The following is a 20,993-nucleotide window of genomic DNA, read 5'->3' as shown; positions in this document are numbered from 1 at the left end:
GCGCTAAGTGCACATGCACTTGGATTGGTGTCCTGGGCTCTGACTGACTAATGCTCGCGGAACAGCCCCTGGGTACCAGGCACTGGTCCCGCCTTCTGGAGGGGCTGCGTCATGAACAGATGGAGACATGTGAGTGATAATCACTTGCTGGTCATTATGCAAGTGAAAGTTGTGTAAGTGCCGTCAAGGAGACATCCAGGGTGCTGAGAGGGTAGAGCAGGGTAACTCATCTGGTCTGGGAAGACATCAGGACAGGACCACCACCTATTTCTTTCTTTAAAAAAATTTTTTTATTTAATATTTATTTATAATTTATTATTTATTAAATATTATTTATTATTTTAAAATGTTTATTTATTTGGCCGCGCTGGGTCTTCGTTGCGGCACACAGGATCTTCGTTGCCGTGTGCGAGATCTTCCTTGCCGTGTGCGGGATCTTTTAGTTGCAGTATGCGTGCTCTTAGTTGCAGCACGTGGGATCTAGTTCCCTGACCAGGGATCGAACCTGGGCCCCCTGCATTGGGAGCGCGGAGTCTTAACCACTGGACCGCCAGGGAAGTCCCCCGTCATCTATTTCTAAAGCAGGACTTCTCGCCCTCAGCTGTAGGGACACTTCTGTTCCAGGTCATTCCTTGTAGGATGCTTGGCGGCACAAGTAGCGTCTACCCACTAGATGCCAGTAGCACCCCTGACCCCCATCATGACAGCCAAACATGTCTCCAGACCCTGGCCAAGTCCCCCAGGAGGCAAAACTGCCCTTGGTTGAGAACCCTGGATTTAAAGTTTGGTTTGGCGGTCGGGAAAATGTGCCATCTTCCGCAGGGGCACCGGAGCAGTCCCCTCCTGGGGGACACAGGACTCCTCCAGTGGGCGGTGGGTTTGTAGCTAGTATGCTGCTGCCCCACCCAAGACCAGGAGAGCATGGAGGGTGGATGTGAGGTCGGGTCTGCTGCAGCCATATTGGAGACAGTCGGGTACTGTCCTGTAACTGGAGTCTATCCAAATGTTTCCAGCATGGTGTGTGTGTGTGTGAGAGAGAGAGACAGACAGACAGACAGAAAGAGACAGAGAGCAGAAGGTAGAGGAGGGGGCTAGATTTATACCTTCAGGGTTGCTTGAGACGCTGCATAAAAAGTGAATTGGGTGTGGTCAGGCCAGACAGAAATGGTCAGCTGGAGAACAGCCAGCCAGGCAGGTCCTGTAAGCCCAGGACTGTGTCCATCTGCAGTGTGAGCCAGGATTGAGCACTTGATTTGGTACGACCGAACCAGGTCTTGAGAGCAGAAAAAACATCCTGTGTCGGCTGTGATGTGCATTTCTCCGGGAAGTGGATCTTGCACAGTGAAGAAAGTAAGCTTGACTTAAGAAGAGTCTGTCGAATGATCTGTGTAATAATCATTGGTTGCTTCCTGGTCACTGGCACAGTGAGAAGCACCCCCCAGGAAGTGGGTGTGGTTAGCAGTGCATTTCTAAGCAAACAAGGCATTTGGGAGATGGGGGCGGGGGGTGGGGGATGGCAAGAAGTAAAAGAGGAATTTACCGTCTCTGTTCCAGCTGAAGGAAGAGGTTAGCCAATGCCTCTCCCCTTCCTCCTTCCCAGTGCCAGACTACCTGGTGGAAAAGGAAAAGATGATTATCATGTTCTAGGTGTCAGAATACTAGGAATAATTTTGCAAAAATACTCAGCGTTTTCCTAATTATGAGGTCTCCTCTGTGTTACCGTGTCCTCCCACACCCTTCAGGTGTTTCATGTGACTTCTTCGCAGACCTGCTAGACACCCAGACCTTGGCCGGGTTCCCCCCGCTGCTTAGGTTATTGCAGACATCTCCTAGAACAGGCTGTGATATTGCCAGTCACCATCAGGGGGCACTCTCTGTAGTATGGGGCAAACTTAACTGAGAATCCCAGACATTCAAGGTCCAGGGTTCTAAGCCTGTGAATTGTTGCCTTGTTCTGTCAGCTTTGTGAGTTCCGGTGCTTGCATCTGTAATAGCCAACAACTGGAAACAATCCATCAGCAGTAGAACAGATAAATAAATTGTGCTATAGTCATTTGGTGGAATATTATGCAGCCATGAAAATTAGCGAACTATCACTACACACATCATGCATGAATCTCACTAATAACCTTGAGTCAAAAGCATATATATTGCATGTTACCATTTACACAAAGTTCAAACCCCAGCAAAACAAATCTCCTGGGGGCTGGTAATGTCTGTTTCTTGTTTTGGAGGCTGGTTATATGGGTCAGTTTGTGAAAATTCGAGCTGTACAGTTAAGATCTGCACACTTTCTCTTTGTATATTATACTTTAAAAAGACATATCGGTACAAAACCAATGTGCCTAATAGCAATCCTGCTTTTTTTCACAGATTGATGGACAAAATGAGTTGAAAGCCATCGAGAAAGAGAAGACGGTGGTCGCTCTGCCACCCAAGGAAGCAAGCAAATGCCACAGAGAGGATCTGGCCGAAGCATTTTATGTAAGAATTGAATTTGTATCTGTGGTAGGGTTTTTAGATTAAGAAGAAAGCAATACAAAGTCCTGAAAGTGGCTTTAGAGTTCTGTGCTATAGTACATTTTTATCATCACTGTTAGAAAATACTATCGCTGTTGAACCGATCTGATTTCCCACCAGGAATGGCAGCCACATTAATGGCAGTGGCCCTTCCTAGCAGCCAGGATCCTCCCAGCTCTCTGTGTACCTGTTGATGGGAGACAGAGGATGTCTCAGGGGACCCACACAGTTCCACAGCAGCACAGCCAGAGTTGAGTCCAGGTGTTTTGACATCAAAGCTCAAACTCTTCACCATCTGCTGTGCACACCCTTCATCTTTTCTAATCCATGGTGTTTCCAGTGACTGAAAACAAATCTCATCAGTTTCTCCAGCGAATTTGAATTCCTGGCCAGTACAAGACAAAACCCAAACCGAAAAACCACTTCCATTCCATGAGGCTCCCCTCTGAGGCTGAAGGACTTTGCTTGCTTTATGTTTTTAATTATCTTTACTTAGATAACTGAGCAAACATGGTGTGTGTGTGGGGGGGGGGGTGTTGTGTGTGTGTGTGTGTGTGTGTGTTTGTTTGTGTGTCCTCACCACATTTTGCTTATCCATTCATGCATGGGTGGACACTGGGTTGCTTCCACCTCTGGCTATTGTATGTTATGCTGCTATGAACATGGGTGGACAGATATCTCTTTAAGATGGGCTTCCAGTTCTCTTGGTACATACACCCAGAAGTGGAATTGCTGGATTATATGGTGGTTCTATTTTTAATTTTTTGAGGTACTTCCATAACGTTTCCTCTGGCAGCTGCACCATTTTACATTCCCAGGCCCGCCCATTTTTCTAAAGATGAAGCGTAAGTGTTCCTGCATCTCCAGGTGTCCATACTACAATTGCACTCCTTGAGATGTAGGCCCAAGGCTGTCTTTTCTGCAGTATCTGGAGGGCAGAGTGTGGTCTAACTGAAAGAGAATTGGACTGTGGATTTCCCCCTCTCTCTGCCCTTCTTTGCTCAGTGTCTTTGAACTGGTGCCCTCTCCTCTGTGGACAGCCCATTTTCCTTGATCATCATGGAAGCAGCTGGCTTCCGGAGCGGGAATCTTGTGACTTGGGCTCCTTAATCCTTACTTGCCCGTCCTTCTCCCTCCAGGTGGATTTACAGAACGGGCTGTCAGAGTTCTCGGTGACACAGCGCAGGCTGGTCCATGGCTGGAATGAGTTTGTCGCTGATAACACAGAACCCGTGTGGAAGAAATATCTCGATCAGGTAGGACTGTAGGTGTCATTCCATGAATGAACTAGCGTAAGCCTGGGGGGTAGGGGTTGGGGGACAGCCATTCATTGTTTAAGTATGGATTGAGGGTGTCCGTGGGTAAGTCCCAGGGTGTGGAGCAGCTGTACTACAGAGTTAAACAAGGCTCTCCGCATTCAGGCTGCTCTTAGCCGGCAGGGGGGCTCACTAACTACCCCAGCGGCCATGGCCATGAACAGTTGTTTCATTCATGGAGGGTTTACCATGTGCCAGGCACATGCTAACTGAGTAAGTAAGTAAGCATCGATTTACTTAATCTTCCTCCTAATCCCCACTTCGAGATGAGGAGGGTAAAGTACAGAGAAGTGGAAATATTTCCCAAGGCTGTGTAGGGTTGCCAGATTTAGCCAATAAAGTTACAGGATTCCCCGTTACATTTGAATTTCACATACATGAAAAAACTGTTCTTTTTTTATCTATGTCCCAAATGTTGCATGGGACCTACTTATACTTAAAAAAAAAGCTCCTTGTTTATCTGAAATTCACATTTAACTGGGTGACCTGTAGTTTATCTGGCAACCAGGGCCCAGAGTCACGCAGTAGTTAGTGGCAGTGCTGGGAAGTGAAGCCAGGCATCTGGTTGCAGAGCCCCGGCCCTCTTAGCCTCTGCCGTTGATGCTGAACGCATGGTGCATGAGTCAAATGCCTGGAAGCCATTGGGAAGGGGGGGAAAAAATAGAAATAGACACGGCTGCAAGTTCCCGTCTAGAAATCAACCCCCCACCCCCCAGTACCAGCTCTGAAAGCTCCAATTAACAGGCAGAACTTCCCATGAAGCCATGGGAACCTGAAGCCATGCAGATTGCCTCAGTTTCCCCTCTGGCCTTTTGCACCCTCTCCCAGCCCTGACACCTCCCTCGTAGCCTAACTCAGGGCTGCCCGGCTTCAGCTGCCTTCCCCTGGCTCACATTTAGGGCTTTCTCGATTGGTCAGTTCAGGGACCAATCACAGCCCTCCTTGCAGCATCTTCACCCTCCATTCTCCTCCAGTCCCCACCCTGCTCATTGGTCGGTTCTCAGTGCCCTAGGGAGGTCATTCATTGACGCATTTTGGCACCAAAATAGGCTTCTAGGTATGCAGGTGGCTCTGGCCAACCCAGAAACTTCCTGGAATCCCAGTGTTGGGAAGAGACAGCAGAGGCTCCTGGAAGGTGAAGTTCAGGGAAGGAGGCAGACACACAGGCTGTGAGGGACCTTCTCCCTTCTGGAGTGGGGCCTTGGTCAGTTCTGCCCTGCCTGCCCCTTCCACTAGGACCTGCTCACCTGGCCTCTACCGCACACCAAGGGCTCTCCTCCAGCCTCCAGCCAGGACCTTTCCAGGAATGAAATCTCTTCAGTTTCTAAGAGCAGGAAACGTGCTTATTCTTCTTAACCTCATCAGTTCAGGAATCCATCTCAGGGAATCCTTGCGGGATTGGAAGGCAGCTCCCGATGGCCGTGTTTTCCCGCCCTTGATGGGCACACAGGAAGTCCGTGTGCTCTCACTTATTCATTCTTTATGTTCATTGAGCATCTGCTACATGCCAGATGCTGTGATTCTCCCGTCTGTCACCTGCAGTGACAGGGAGCTCACCACTTCACGAGGCAGCCCTGCTTCTCTGTCTCAGGAGACTCACCATTAGGAATTCTACCTTAGCGTGACCCAAGATCCCTGCCCTGGAGTCAGGAAGCAAAGGCAGATTAGAGTCAGCCGGGTTCAGATCCCACTTCAGCCTTGTGACTATTGATCCTCCTTGAGCCTCAATTGTCCCCATCTAGAAAATAGGACTAATAAGCACCTCCTGTTCTGAGTTTTTCAAAAGAAGAAGCTTAGCCCGTATTAAGTGCTTAATAAAGCTTGCCCCAAGTCCCAGTGTCTGCCAGTTAGCCCTGGTTTGATTTGAGTGTAGCTGTTAAGAGCACAGGTTTTGGAGTTGCCTGATCTAATTAAATCCTTGGCAATTCAGTTTCTTTCAGAGCCTCAGGTTGGTCATTTATCAAGCAGGACTACTTAACAGTACCTGTGTCATGGGGTTGGGTGGAGCCTACGAAATGATGCAGGTAAAGCGCTGAGCACAGGGCATGGCATGGAGGAGGTGCTCAGGAAATGCTGGTTGTTTCGGTTGTTACTGTTTATTGTAATCAACGTCTCCGGTGTTCCACCATTTCACCGCACAGTAAGGTTTCAACAGACCGCTTTCTGCCTGTCCCCCTTTACTTGTTGGCTTAGAAGGGGCCCCATGAGCCAGAAGAGTCTGATTATCTGTGGCCAGGGCAGCACTAGTGGCACGTAGTGGGATCTTCCCACTGGATCTGACACTTGTGTGCTGTGTCTCACGGTGACTCACTTGTTTTGGGTGGGAGGGGGCAGGTGCTGGGGATGGTCTCCAGGAGGGGAGAGAGGGAGGGAGGTTGGTGGTATCAGTGTCGGCCTGGAGGGTTGCTCAGGTCCAGCCTCAGGGGGAGGGGATGAGATGATGGGCTTGGAATTGGAGTTCAGGGTGAGGCCAGCACCTGGTCCCAGCTCTCAGAGCGTCCCGGCCAGGACTGTGGACCCCTGAGCTAGTCCTGAGCCCATGGCTGGAGGGGTCCCTTGTGCAGAAACAGGCCCCCTGCTCTCTGAGTCTCCACTGGGTACAGCCTGCAGGGAGGGAGGGAGCTGCCAGCCAGGGCCAGGAGAGCTGAGGGCAGGGATCCAGGCAGCGTCAAAGAAGTGACCTGGCCAGGAGGCCATGCAGCTGGGGCAGGACAGACCCAGTGCTGATCCCCACTCGGCTGGGTGACCGGGAGCAGGAGTTCCAACCCCACCAAGCCTCCGATTCCCCCAACTAACACCCCGTGTTGGCTGTTCATTCATTCATTCTAGATAAACGACTTTTGTGCTCCTGGCCTGCTCGAGGCACTGTGCATAGAGCAGTGGCCCAAGTTTCTGGTTTCGGGGAAACAGACACTCCGTGAGTGAAACAGCACCCAGTGGGCGTGGCCTGAGGAGAGGAGTCAAGACAGGAGTGAGGAGGTGCCTGCGGGGACCTGGGTGCTCAGCAGAGGCGTCTGACTGGTGCCTGGAGGGGGCGATGTCTGAGCAGAGACCCAGTGAAGTGAGGCGAGGCGCCGTGGGAGGGTCTGGATGAAGGGTGCTGCAGGAGGGGGACGTGCAAAGGCCCTGCGGAGAGGCCTGGTGCATGTAGGGTAACCCGGCCTCGGAAGGTGGCCTGGAGAATGCAGGCGCCTGACGGGTGTTCAGGGCGTGTTTGTGCCCCCTCCCCCCTCACTTCTGTCCAACCGGGTGGGAAGTCTGTGATGGGCTCGGGGCTGAAAGGAGATCTTAGTCTTAACTCCACTGAACTGAGGGGTTCTCCTTCCCTGTGCAAGGTTGAACAGCGTCCCCTCAAAATTCACATCCACCTGGAACCTCAGACTGTGGCCTTATTTGGAAATAAGGTCTTTGCAGATGTGATTAGGATGAGGTCGTACTGGGTTAGGGTGGGCCCGTATCCAGTGACTGGTGTCCTTAGAAGAGACTCAGACACACGCAGAGGGGAGAAGGCGCTACGACAGCAGAGGTGGAGAGATGTGTCTACAAGCCAAGCAGTGCCGGCAATACCAGGAGCTGGAAGAGTCAGGAAAGGGTCCTCCCCTAGGAGGCCCTCGGGCCTCCAGAGAGAGCACGGCCCTGCCGACACCTTGCTTCTGGACTTCCGGCCTCCAGCACTGTGAGAGAATAAGTCTCTTGATTTAAGCCCCCCAAGTTGTCATTTATCACCGCATCCCCAGGACACTAATATACTCTTAGCTGGCCTGCCCTTTTATCTGGCCCTTCATCCTCCCTGGACTTCCGCGGAAAGGGCGTGTCCCTCTCCGGGGTGGTGGTACTTGGCCATGGCTGTGAGCTCTGCTGGGCAGCTCTGAGCCCAGCCCAAGGACTCTCGGCAGCCACTTCCCTCCGCAAACTGCCCCCAATCCCCTTCCCCCCATCTCAGTGCTTCCAGGAGCTCTCAGGACCAAAACTGGAACTCCTCTGACCAAAACCTTTTATTAGGGAATATTTCAAAAATATCCATTAGGAGGGAGAATAAGATAATAAACCCCATATATCCACCATCTAGCTTTACTAATTATCAACCCATTTTGCCCCATTTTTTATCCCCCTTTTTTCGCTGCAGCATTTTAAAGCAAATTCTAGATACTGAATCATTTTACCATCTATACTTTGGTGTGTATGTCTGCCCTGGAGGACATTGTTCTTTCTCTCTCTCTTTTATTTTTTATTTATTTATTTATTTATTTTTAAAAAATATATATATTTTTTATAAATTTATTTATTTATTTTTGGCTGTGTTGGGTCTTCGTTTCTGTGCAAGGGCTTTCTCTAGTTGCGGTAAGCGAGGGCCACTCTTCATCACGGTGCGCGGGCCTTTCACTATCGCGGCCTCTCTTGTTGCGGAGCACAGGCTCCAGACGCGCAGGCTCAGTAGTTGTGGCTCACGGGCCTAGTTGCTCCGCGGCACGTGGGATCCTCCCAGACCCGGGCTCGAACCCGTATCCCCTGCATCGGCAGGCGGACTCTCAACCACTGCGCCACCAGGGAAGCCATTATTTATTTATCTTTGGCCGCCCTGCGCAGCACGCAGGATCTTAGCTCCCCGACCAGGGATCGAACCCATGCCCCCTGCAGTGGAAGCTCGGAGCCCCAACCACTGGACCGCCAGGGAAGACTGTCTTTTTGTTTGTTTGTTTGTTTTAACCATAACAACAATACTATTATCCCACTAAAGCCATAAGCACTTCATTCACATCATCCAGTGCCTGGTCCAGAGCTGGTTTTCCCCACATGCCTCAAAGGCACCCCTTCACAGTTGACTTGTTAGGCTCGGGGTCTAAACAAAGCCCACGGTTTGCTTTTCGATGGCGTGCCCTTTAAATCTAATCCCTTTTCCTAATCTGTGAACTCGTGCCCATGGAATGGCTTATGAGATCCGTAAAATGGATGGATAGTTTATTTACATGTTGAAGACATCACCCTTGGGAAGAAGCCTGTAGCTAACTGAATAAGGTCCATCTCAGAAACTTTGATGCGGGTTTCACGTTTTTGTGGGAGGCTCTTTCGCGGGTCTCCCGGGGTTGACTCCTACCACTGTGTCTCAGACCGGAGCACCGGGGCTCCCAGGCAAGCTGGCTTTGAGGTGTGGTTCTCTCTGAACGTGTGATGACCCCCCCCTACCCCAGCCCAGCCCAGCCCTGGCGAGGACCGATGGGAAAGCTTCCCTGAGGGCCAGCTATTGGATCAAGAGCCCTGATAAGAGGGACCATTTTCTGGAGCTCAGGCAGCCACGATTCCTGCCTTTGGCTAGTGTTTATCCAGTGCCTTTTGTAATCAGTCTTGGTCCTTCTGGCTCCCATGTACTGAGCACCTGCTGTGTGCCACCCACTGGGCAGGTCACTCTACCCTCCTTATGCCCTTTAGTCCTCCCATCAGCCGAGAGAGAGAGAGAGGCTGGAGAAGTCAGAGGCTTGCTCGAGGTCTGTCAGTGAGGTCACGGTGGAGACAGAGCTGGAATTCTATCAGATTCCTGAGCTCTTGCCTGCCTCCCCATGTGCTCAGACCCCCTTCTGGGTCCTGGAAGGATTGGGGACCCCAGGATAGGTATGGCCTGTGTGCTTAGGAAGATTACATTCTAGCAGAGAATAGAGACAAATAATTTGATACAGTCGCAGAAAAATTGTAGCTAAGAAGGTGAAATACATTCGAGTTGCTCAGTCTTGAGGATTCACAATAGATGCAGTGGCTAACACCATAACACCAGGTGGCCCGTGAGCTGACCGCAAAGTGCCCTGTCCCTCATTCAGAGGAGTTAAAGCACAGCAGTTCTGGGGTGAGAGGCATTAAATCCCTTCATGTACCACACTGGCATGATGCTGATGTGCTTCTTTCCGTCAGCAGTACGAATCACACATCTGATCACATTTCCCTTTTTGCCTTTGCTGCTGGGAAGCTCAGAGCCAAAGGTACAGCCCCAATTTAAACCACCATGATTTGCTTATTGATATTTTGACTCCCACCCTGATCCTGATCTTTGGTCTACTCTCTCCGATCCTGTTTTTATATGTTTGTGTTTAGGCTTCCTTTCACTTGTCTGTAACAATTGAAATGTATGTGTGAAATGAGACAGATACAGTAGTCCCCCCTTACCTGTGGGGGATACATGCCAAGACCCCAAAGGATGCCTGAAACAGTTGATAGTACCAAACCCTATATATACTATGTTTTTTCCTGTACATACATATCTATGATACAGTTTAATTAATAAATTAGGCACAGTAAGAGATTAACAGCAGTAATAATAAAATAGAACCATTATAACAATATACTGTAATCAAAGCCATGTGAATTAATCTCTCTCTCTCTCTCAAAATATCTCATCATACTGTACTCACCTTTCTTTTTCTTGTGATGATGTGAGACAGTACAGTGCCTACGTGAAGAGCTGAAGTGACGGGAGTGACGCAGGCATTGTGACATAGAAGGAGGCTTATCTGCTTCATGTCATCCTGGATCATTGAGCCACGAGGGTGTCAGTGGTTGGATGCCAGGAGCAGAGGATGTGTTTGGTTGGGGATCCCAGGCAGGATGGAATGGGATAGCACAGACTTCATTATGCTACGCAGAATGGCACAGAATTCTAAACTTATGAATTATTTATTTCTGGAATTTTCCATTTAATAGCTTGGGACCGCAGTTGACCGCAGGTCACTGAGACTGTGGAAAGCAAAACCACAGATAAGAGAAGACCACTGTACATAAAATAATAAAGTAAAAATCCTTTGGGAAGTTTCTGGAACACCTTTTTTCAGGAGGGACATCACTGGAGCTCCCAGAGGCAGTTACAAGAGTGGGTTGTTGTGATTGGGACACACTGGATTGCAGGACTGGTGTGGTGAGAGGGGACCCCTTGGCCATGCTGGACCAGGGCTGGCATCCCACCAGAGGGGAAGATTCTGACCTGGAGCATCACGGAGATGTGGCAAAGCAAGACCAAGAACTCAAAGGCAGGGCCAGGGCTGGTGTCTTGATAGGGACAGTGTCAGGATGACCCCAGGAAGCCGATGTCAGTGAAACTGCAGTGGTGGGTCTTCAGGCGGAGGAGAACCGTCGCGTGTTGGTGGTCCTCCTCTCCTAGCCCTCGGATCACTGTCGGGTTGGCCTGGAAGCGGGCTGTGAGTGCAGAGCTGACATTGCTACACGGGAGAAAGCCCACTCTCTGATCTCTGTGAGCCTAGAAAAGATCCCCCTGACCTGTGTTCATTTTTCAGTTTAAGAACCCCCTGATCCTGCTGCTTCTGGCCTCTGCCTTGGTGAGCGTCCTGACGAAGAATTACGAGGATGCCATCAGCATCGCCATGGTGAGTGCACCCCGTGGGGGGCAGTGCCCCGATCCCGGACATTCCCCAATCTGGACATTCCAGACCCGGCTGCCGAGGGGCTTGCTGCATCTGTGCTTGTCTTTGTTAGGCAAGGAAAAAAGAGTTTGGCGGTAGATTTTTTTAGAAAAAGAAAACACAACAGAAAGGACAGGAAATCCACATCCTTCTGTACCCGCACGTGGGGTGTCCTGGTCCCTTGGCCGTCGCTCTCTTGGTGGTTACGCTGGTGGCTTCTAGTTCTTTGCCGTCGGGAACAATGTTGTAATGAACTCCTCCCCTGTGACCCCTGGGTGGAATTGCTGGATCCTGGCTGTGTGCGCAGTACAAAGAATGATTGCTCGGGGACTTCCCTGGCGGTCCACTGGTTAAGACTCTGTGCTTCCGCTACAGGGGGTGTGGGTTCGATCCCTGGTCAGGGAACTAAGATCCCACATGCTGTGTGGTGCGTCCAAAAAAACAAAACAAGAATCATTGTTTGTAGTCATTACACAGAGAGAACCGTTGGGCACCTTTTAAAAAAATGTTTTTTTTTTTTTAAATTTATTATTTATTTATTATTTTTATTTTTGGCTGTGTTGGGTCTTCGTTTCTGTGTGAGGGCTTTCTCCAGTTGCGGCGAGCGGGGGCCACTCTTCATCGCGGTGCGCGGGCCTCTCACCATCGCGGCCTCTCTTGTTGCGGAGCACAGGCTCCAGACGCGCAGGCTCAGCAGTTGTGGCTCACGGGCCCAGTTGCTCCGCGGCATGTGGGATTTTCCCAGACCAGGGCTCGAACCCATGTCCCCTGCATTGGCAGGCAGATTCTCAACCACTGCGCCACCAGGGAAGCCCCAAAAATGTTTTTTTTAATTTAAAAAATTAGCCGTTTTAAAGTGAATAATTCAGGGACATTTACTTCATTCACAATGTTGTGCCACCACCACCTCTGTCTAGTTCCAAAATGTTTTCCTCACCCTAAAAGAGACCCCGTTCCCATTACACAGACGCTCTCCTTCCCCACCCCCCACCACCAGCCCCTTGAAACCACCATCGCTTTCTGTCCCCACGGATTTACCTATTCTGGGTAGTTCCTATAAATGAACTCATACAGTATGTGACCTTTTAAATGTGGCTCTGAACACATTTTGATGACTTTCGTTCCTGCTTCCTTCTATCTGTCAAGTGCCGTCTTTTAAAATACAAAACCAGATTCCTTCCGTGCAGTGGAATTCGATGCTTCTGTTCGAAAGCCTGAGGCTAGGTCCGCATCTTCTGATGTGGACTGATGTTTATTAGCTGCTGTTGAGATATAAACGATTATCTCTGTACTAGATGATCCTGTGTTGTAAGTGTATCTATGCTGAAAAATCTAGAAGGATAACCCCCAGATGTGAACCTCTAGGTGGCAGAGTTGGAGGTGCTTTTCTGGCTCGTCTGTTTTCTAAATTTCTGCATAGTGCTCTTATTTTGCAAGAAGAAAGGAAATAATATTTTGCAAGACGATGCCCTCTCCTTGCCTCCCCTGGGCTCGTTCACCTGCTCGTTGGGCAGCTGGGTGTTAAGGTCCCCTCCCGTTTGCCCCCTAGGCCGTGCTGATCGTGGTCACCGTCGCCTTCATCCAGGTGTGTAATGTGTGTCCTGAGGTCCTGGGCGGGGTCACCTGGGCTGATGGGAGCTTTGTGGAGGCCTCCCTCTTAAACACCATGTTTCACATGCTTCCTGCCAGGAGTACAGGTCGGAAAAATCTCTGGAAGAGCTGACCAAGCTGGTACCTCCCGAATGTAACTGGTAAGTCAGAGACCCCCACCCTGGGACTTTTTGGTTCATCAGAGGAGCCAGTGGGCTGGTGAGTTTGACAAAAGTTTGGCAATATTTATATCCTTTGTAATGTGATATGGGAGAAGCATGTCTTACTGGGGGTTAGGAAACCTGGTCTCCGCCCTGCCAGCCGATTGCTACATGTCCTTGGGTGTGTCATTCAACCTCTCTGGGCCTCCACTCTGTCACTGATGTGTAATCAGGGTGCCCAGCCTGGGGGCCACGGGTGACGGGAATGGCTTTGGGGAGAGGGTGGCCCACAAAATCTATGATAAAGTGTGCAAAACTGTGTGCATTTTTCCTAGGGAGGCATTCGGAATTTTCACTGGATTCTCAAAGGGGGTCTCGGAAGAGGCTGAGAGGCGGGGCTTGAACAAGCTGAGGCATCAGAACTCTGGCTGAAGGGGGTAGACAACTCAGTAATGAACTCCGGCCATTTGCTCAGCTGCCCGCCAGCCTCTTTCCTGCCCGGACATTCCAGCTTTGCCATTTGGGTATCACACAGCCCTCCCCAAAGACATTTAAAAAGGAAAAAAGAAAGACGAAAATGTCTCCCCATTCCTCCTGGGCCTGTCTGCTTAGCACAGTGCTGTGCCACAGGACTTTCTGGAATGTTCTATCGTGTGCTGCCCGGGATGGCACCACTAGTCCCATGTGGCTACTGGGGACTTCACCCGAGGAACTGAAGTCTTCATTTTATTTAACTTGAGTTCACATAGCCTCACAGGCTAGTGGTTGCAGCGTCGGACAGCTCAGCGTAGAGGATGTGCAGGGGCTGCCGCCATGGGTAAAGGGGGCCACAGAGGCAGAAGGGAGGAGGTTTGTTTTTGTTTTTGTTTTTTAATTTATTTATTTAATTTATTTATTTTTGGCTGCGTTGGGTCTTCGTTGCTGCACGCGGGCTTTCTCTAGTTGCGGCGAGCAGGAGCTACTCTTTGTTGTGGTGCGTGGACTTCTCACTGCGGTGGCTTCTCTTGTTGCAGAGCACAGGCTCTAGGTGCACGGGCTCCAGTAGTTGTGGCACGCGGGCTCAGTAGTTGTGGCTCGTGGGCTCTAGAGCGCAGGCTCGGTAGTTGTGGCGCACGGGCTTAGTTGCTCCACGGCATGTGGGATCTTCCTGGACCAGGGCTCGAACCCGTGTCCCCTGCATTGGCAGGCAGGTTCTTAACCACTGAGCCACCAGGGAAGCCCCGGGAGAATGTTTTAGGCTTGATTTTTTTTGTCCATTTAATTTTTTAGTGTATCAGTAATCCCTACGTTATTTTCCCTGTAAAAATGAAACTCTTGGAAAAGGCCCAGGTCTTCTCCCTTACCCCTGCTAGCGTCAGTTGAGGTTGTTTTAAAGTCACGTGTCTTTCCCAAATAGACGTTGTTGCTCAAAAGAAAGTAACTGAAAGTATCTTGTGATCTGAGGTACTTTGGAAGGATTTAAACATACAGTAACTCTCTATTACCCGAAGGATAATTTGGGGGAAAGAACCTTAACGTGTATTTGGCAAAATGAAGCATAGGGCTGGGGGATAGAAAGATCTAGTGAGACAGAGTTCCACCTCTCATGGAAACAGCAAGCGAAGAGTGTGTGTGTGCATGTGTGTGTGCGCACATATGTGTGTGTGCATCTGTGTGTGTCTGTGTGAGAACAGGCAGAGAATAATGAGTAACAAAACAGAGACCAAAAGAGCACGATGTGAAAGCATGAGAGAGGATGAGTCAATTCTAGAAGGTTCATCGGGGGGCAGTAAAAACGTCTGGGCCTAACGATTGGATGAACAAGCTGTCAGAAATCCAGATGTGTGACGTGTGACGTAATCCTATAAGCAGACGGAAGCATCTATGATTTAAGTGGCTTGATGAGCTGATCTTAAGTTTAAATATCAAGTCTTGGCCTTTTGGGTGAATAGTATGCATTATTGATGTCCCTGGAAGTCACTTCTGAAAGATAATTTTTTTTGCAAGAGCAGCGGAGGCGGACAGACTGGTAGAGTTGAAAGAGCACTGAAGGGACACAGCCTCACTCCCTGAGTCCCTGAGACCCATGTCACAAGTCGGGAACAGCATCTGCCCTGCAGACCCTTCCTGCATTACCTCCATCCTTTATGCATTCACTAAATACTTACTAAGCACCTACTGTGTGCAGGGAGATATTGTTCCAGGTGAAGCGATGGGAAGGCCCTGGCCTTTGGGGCGCTCACATTTCTAACAGGGGAGGCAGATGATGAAGTGAAGGATGAGATGATTTTGGAATGTGGCAGGTGCATTAAAGCCAAAAGGATCCCCTGAAACCCAAAGCCACACAAAAATTAAAAGAAAGAGAACCTCACGGAGATGCGGTAGTGACCAGGGGAGGTGTGGGAACGACCTTAAATAGCTGGCTGGCAGGCCACCCTGATCTGACATTTAAGGAGGAGCTGACCTTTAGGTTGAGGTCTGAGAAACAGCAGGAGCCAGCCATGGGAAGAGCTGAGGGAAGAGCAGATGTATATCTGATAGGCGCTCTTGGATACAAAACCCAGAAAATTCAGCTGTGCAAACCACAAGGAAATTGTGTTGTCTTATGGTAAGGGATCTGAGGTGGGGGGGACAGTGGGGTTAGTTAATTCAAGATGGCACCAAGGACCTGGTGCCTTTTATTTCTTTGCTCTGCCATCCTCAGCTTGTTAGCTTTGTTCTTGGGCCAGCTTCCCTCATGATCCCAAAATGGCTGCCACAGCTCCGGGCATCACAGCCAGGTATAAAAAGGTCCAACAGAAGAAGAGGCCATCTGTGTGTCTGTGTGTGTGTGTATATACAGAGTGAAAAAAACTTTCTCTCAAGCCCCCAGCAAATATCCACTCCTGTCTCTTAGGCCAGTGTTGTAGATCATGCCTTTCCCTGTGCCGGTCATGGCAGGCGCTGGGATCACGCTGATGGTCTCAGCCACTCAGGACCCACCCGCTAGAGCACTGGGCTGTGGGGAGAAGGGCAGTACCTGAATAAGATTGAATTCTGTTAACAGGGAAGAGGGGAATGTCTGCTCCAGCATTCAAGGTCAGCAAAGACCTTGAGACTAGAAGGAACTGGGTGCGTTCGGGGCGGGGCGGGGGGGCGGGGGGGTGACAGGAGGCAGGGCCGCTGGGTTTGACTCCAAGGTCACTGGAGAGGGTTGGAGTAGGAGGAAGTTGTAATCCGATTTTGTGCTTTAAGAGCTCTCTGGTTGCCACGTACAGGATGAATTGAAGGAGGTCGGGGTGGGGGGGTGGACACAGGTCCGTCTGGGAGGCTCCTGCCATGTCGGGCAAGGGGCAGTGTGTGGTGGGATTCCAGTGGGAGCCCGTGCACAGAAGCACGTCCGTGTCTAACGGCAGACGGCAGATGGCCGTGAGGAACGGTCCAGGCCCTGTGGGAGGGGGTGTCCCCAGCTTCTCGAGCACTTAAGATGCTCCTCCCAGCTTTGACAAGCCTCTGCCATCCCTGAGGTCCCAAGCTGGGCTCTGCACACCAGAATGCTGTGTTCTCTGAGGACAGAAGTGCCGCTAGCTGCCAGCTTCATTAAGGAATCGCTTCCCTAGATCAGCAGAAGTTTCTGGAGGCCGTGTGGCCCAGCCTTGTTTCCAGGCAGAGTGAACAGTAGTCACCCCACTTTTCAAATGAGGCTCAGGGTCTCCTAGAAGCCATACACTTTCCCAAAAGTCTTTTAGGATAGGTGAATTTAAAAAATAATAAAACCGTAAAGGCACAAGGGTTTGTCCATAAGGGAAAGAGAAACTGTGTTTCTGTAATCTTTGCTCAAGTTTATCAAAGTGCCTAAAAATGAGATGCCAACATGGGTGCTTTTGCTTTTTCCCATTTCAAATGCAGCATAAGAGAAGGGAAGCTCCAGCATCTTCTTGCTCGAGACCTGGTGCCTGGAGACATCGTGTCTCTCTCCATCGGAGACCGGATCCCTGCAGACATCCGTCTCACAGAGGTGAGGGGCCCCAGACCCTGGTCCAGGGGCCATGCAGACACTTAGCTTCTCGGAGGCAGGTGTTCTGTCTCGTGCACACGTGTGCACAGACACAGGCATGTGTGCACACAAACAGGAAGTTAGCAAGCAAGCTAATTTTAAGCACAAAGCTCCTCCAATGGCATTTCACAAATTATTTATTCTCATTTAAGTATAAGCCTAACAAATTGTGGTTATGTGATTTTTCTAGTTTATAGCAAACTGCAGTGGTAGATTAAACCAGGGTGGGGCTGAGGAATGAGGGAAAAGTTGCTTCTAGAAACGACCCCACTGATGTCAGAGAGAAACGCTGTCTGACTGCTTAATCACGGATGGGAACAACCAGTACAGCCATAAACAGTAGCGCAAGCTTTTACAAGAGCGCAGCTGGGGACATCAGGTGTGGGGCAAGCTCTGTCCCCAAGCTTTGTGGGTCTCAGGGTGTCACAGCTTCACAGAACATTTCCAGAGCCTCTCCGAGATAAATTTGATTCTCGAGAAAAGGTTAAATCAAGTTCAGAGGGATCCGTTGATGGGAGTAATCTATTTTATGATCCCGGGAATACTTAAGAATTGTTCAAAGCTTTTAGTGATAAAGGGTTAAGCCCAGGTTATCAGCCTGATTTATTTATTAAGGAGGACATGTTCTCAGGATCGATAGCAGGCTGTTTGAAGGGTGGCCTGGAGTGGGGGGATGGAGAGAGGCAAAGAGGCTGGGAGCTAACCCCTGGGAGCTGCGTTTACAGCATCCTGAGCCAGTCTTTGATGTAGAGGCAGGGCCCAGAGGGCACCCAGGCTTTCAAGGCCCTCTGCCCCTGGCTTTCAGATCTCCAGGCAGGGCAGGAACAAGGGTGAGCAGGGTGGGGCAGGGTGAGCAGGAGGTGCCCCGCACCAGAGTGGATTCCTCCCCGTCCGCTTCTTCCCCCCGCCAGCATCCGGCCTCCGACTCCACGTCCAGGGCAGGTGGGTCCCATTAGAGGAACCATTGTCCAGTGGCCAAGCCCCACGTGCGGGAAGGCTGGGGAAGCCAATGTGACGCTGTCCACGCCTCCCCTAGGGGTGGGCTCTGCCCCACAATGTGAGGGAGTCCCCAGGTACGGGGTGGGGAGTCCACCTGCCGATAGGGAGGATACACATATACTACAGGCTCTACAGAGAGGCAGTGTAGCCTAATGGTTAGTGCCCTGGGGCTGGGCATTAGCCGGGTCCTGTCATTCATAAGCTGTGTGACCTGGAGCAAGTTGCTTACCCTCTCTTTGCCTCGGTTTCCTCATCTATCAAAGCGGTTAATGTTAATTCCCACCTTGTGGGGTTCTCCTGAAGCTGAAACGCTAAGACCTGCTGCCTGCTTGTGCAGCACCTGATGGGGGGACAAAGTCACAAATATCCGCAATTGATTTTACTGTTGATCAGTACCAGGCTCTACAACAGTTCTTTGAAACAATTTTTTAAACCCCAAATGGCTCCTTTCCTACTCCAGCTGGTTTTCTTGCTGCCCCGCTTCTGTCAAATTAAATTGTACCTGGTCGTTGCCACCACGAGGACTTTTTTCAAGGCTGCCAGCCTCCAACACTCTACAGATTTCCTTTTTTGTCCTTTTGCAACTCCACTGAACAATCAGTAGCTTTGTTTACTCACAGTGGAATATTCTTATCCGCTATTAAGCTCTTAATTGGTTCCAATTAACCAATTAAGCTATTAATTGGTTCCCTTGCATTTTTCAGCCTCCAGAGGCCGCCCGCATTCCTGGGCTTGTGGCCTCAAATTGCTCCAACCGCTGCTTCTGTCTTTGTATTTCCTTCTCTCAGACACTTCTCTGATCCTCCTCTTACAAGGACCCTTGTGATGACATTTAAGCCCTATCAGGATCATCCAGGGTAATCTCCGCATCACAAGGTCATTAATTCAGTCACATCTGCAAAGGCTCTTTTGCCATTAAGGTAACACTTTCACACGTTCCAAGGATTAGGACTTGGGTGTCTTTGGGGGATCGGATGGTCGGGGGCTATTATTCAGCCCAGCACACTCAAAGCCCTCCTCTAAGCCTCTCTGCCCTCCCTCCCTGCCTCAGGGCACCCCTCCCCATATCCTCATCACTCATTCAGTTAACAAATATTTCTTGAGCACCTACTATGTGCCAGGAACTGTGCTGGGTGCTGAGGAGGCAGTGGAGAAAACAGACGAGATCTCTGTGTTCATGGGTTTATTGCCCAGAGTGACAGACAAACCACATCTACTCATGACAGGTAATGATTGCTGCAGGGGCTTGAGGGAAAAGCACCGGGAACTCTGGGTTTCCCAAACAGGACAGACTTGCCTGGCCCAACGCAGTCACAGAGGGCTTCCTGGAGGCAGTGGCTTTTGAGCCGTCCTGGAATGGACATGAATCAGCTGTTCTAGGCAGAGGAGGCCCAAGCTGTATGCCCAGCCCTGACTTAGAAGCCAGGCGCATTGATGCTTTCAACTGTCCGCAGTGCGTCTTCACGCAGAAGGGCCATTTCTGCCACCAGAACCCACTTTCCACCAGTATGACTTAGGCCTTCTCATTCCTGAGGTCTCAGCTCACTGACCCCTTCTCACTGGCCTCCCCTGACCCCTCTCCTGAGGCATCACCCCGCCCCCCCGCCCTGCGTACCTGCTGTTCTTTCCAATGTCTGTTTGCTTTCATGTTTATTGCCAGTCCCTCCACAAAGGCAGGGAGTTTGTCTGTCTCGGCCCTGCTGGATTCCCAGGGCCCAGAAGAATGCCTGGCCCCTCGTAGGAGATGGATGGACAGATGGACAGATTGCCCACCTCCATTCCAATACATCCAAACCCACACCCACCTCCGCACCTGTGTCCCCTTCCCTTCCCAGCCCCGCGCCCCATTCTTCCTGCTTCTCTGGCCATCTGCCTTCAGAGAGGCACCTGTGTCTCATCTCTCTCTTCCTTTCCTCTTTTTAAGAAAAACAGACTATTTTTTAGAGCCATTTTAGATTTACAGAAAAATTGAGAAGATAGTTGAGAGGATTCCCATAGATCCCGCACCCTTTCCTCTAATGTCAACATCATAAATTAGTAGGGTACCTTTGTTACAATTAATGAACCAATCGAGGCAAGTTATTATTAACTAAGGTCCATACTTTTACCAGATTGCCTTAGTTTTTCCCTAATGCCCTTTTTTTGTTGTTGTTCCAGGGTCCCATGTTACATTTAATCATCATGTCTCTCTAGGCTCCTCTGGGCTGTGACAGTTGCTCAGACTTGCCTTGTTTTTGATGACCTTGACAGTTTTGAGGAGGGCTGGTCAGGTATTTTGTAGAATGTGCCTCAATCGGGACTTGTCTGATTAGACTTTTTTCATGCTTAGACTTGGGTTTGGGGGAAGAAGACCCTAGAGATACCAGGGCCTTCTCTTCACGTCCCATCAAGGGTGCATGCTCATGCTGTCACCATGACCCATCACTGCTGGTGTTGACCTTGATCAGCTGGCTGAGGTCTGTTTCCTCAGGTTCTAATGTGTTGCCAATTAATGGGGTTCTTTCTGTGAAAGATCCTCATGCTTGGGCAACCGCTGCTGTCACTCCAGCTGGAACCTCCCCCCATCTTATCCATCCAGCATCCCCTCATAGGGTCCTCTCCCCAGGCTCTGTGTTCATGGGCCTCCTACTGCCCTGGAAGCTGCAGTGGCCCCCACGCCACGTGGCTCAAGACTAAACTCCGCCCTCTGACTCTTCACAGCCTGGCCTGCCCCGCCCCACTGCCCCATCCCTAACTCTGCTGAGAGGACGGAAGCCTGAGCTAAGAAAATGCACTAGAATTCATCTCTGACACAACCTAGCCTTTGGGACCTTGGGCAAGTTTCTTAAGCTCTCAGAGCCTCAGTTTTCTCATCTGTAAAGTGGGATCAGAGCAGCATCTCTTCCATGGGATAATTGTGAATGTTGCATGAGAAAATACAAGCACTCAGCAAACGTTTATCAGCATTAGCATACCATCAACAGCAGTATTTCTTCTCTGAGTTTCTCTTGTA

The 20,993-nt window shown here is 50.2% G+C and overlaps 1 protein-coding gene across 1 annotated transcript in view; it reads left to right on the top strand.

The window, feature by feature from the left end:
* Positions 1 to 20,993, top strand: part of ATP2C2 (ATPase secretory pathway Ca2+ transporting 2) — an 80,263-nt gene that overhangs the window by 28,318 nt on the left and 30,952 nt on the right. The window contains exons 2-7 of the mRNA XM_057534404.1: positions 2,374 to 2,484; positions 3,660 to 3,776; positions 11,111 to 11,200; positions 12,786 to 12,821; positions 12,926 to 12,987; positions 16,855 to 16,963. Coding sequence (XP_057390387.1) covers positions 2,374 to 2,484; positions 3,660 to 3,776; positions 11,111 to 11,200; positions 12,786 to 12,821; positions 12,926 to 12,987; positions 16,855 to 16,963 — 525 coding nt within the window. The remainder of the gene's footprint in view (positions 1 to 2,373; positions 2,485 to 3,659; positions 3,777 to 11,110; positions 11,201 to 12,785; positions 12,822 to 12,925; positions 12,988 to 16,854; positions 16,964 to 20,993) is intronic.

The sequence above is a fragment of the Balaenoptera acutorostrata genome, chromosome 19 (genome assembly GCF_949987535.1).
Source record: "Balaenoptera acutorostrata chromosome 19, mBalAcu1.1, whole genome shotgun sequence".
Classification (NCBI taxonomy): Eukaryota; Metazoa; Chordata; class Mammalia; order Artiodactyla; family Balaenopteridae; genus Balaenoptera; species Balaenoptera acutorostrata.
The sequence above is the reverse complement of the archived record's forward strand: the minus strand, read 5'-3'. Positions and strand labels throughout refer to the sequence as shown.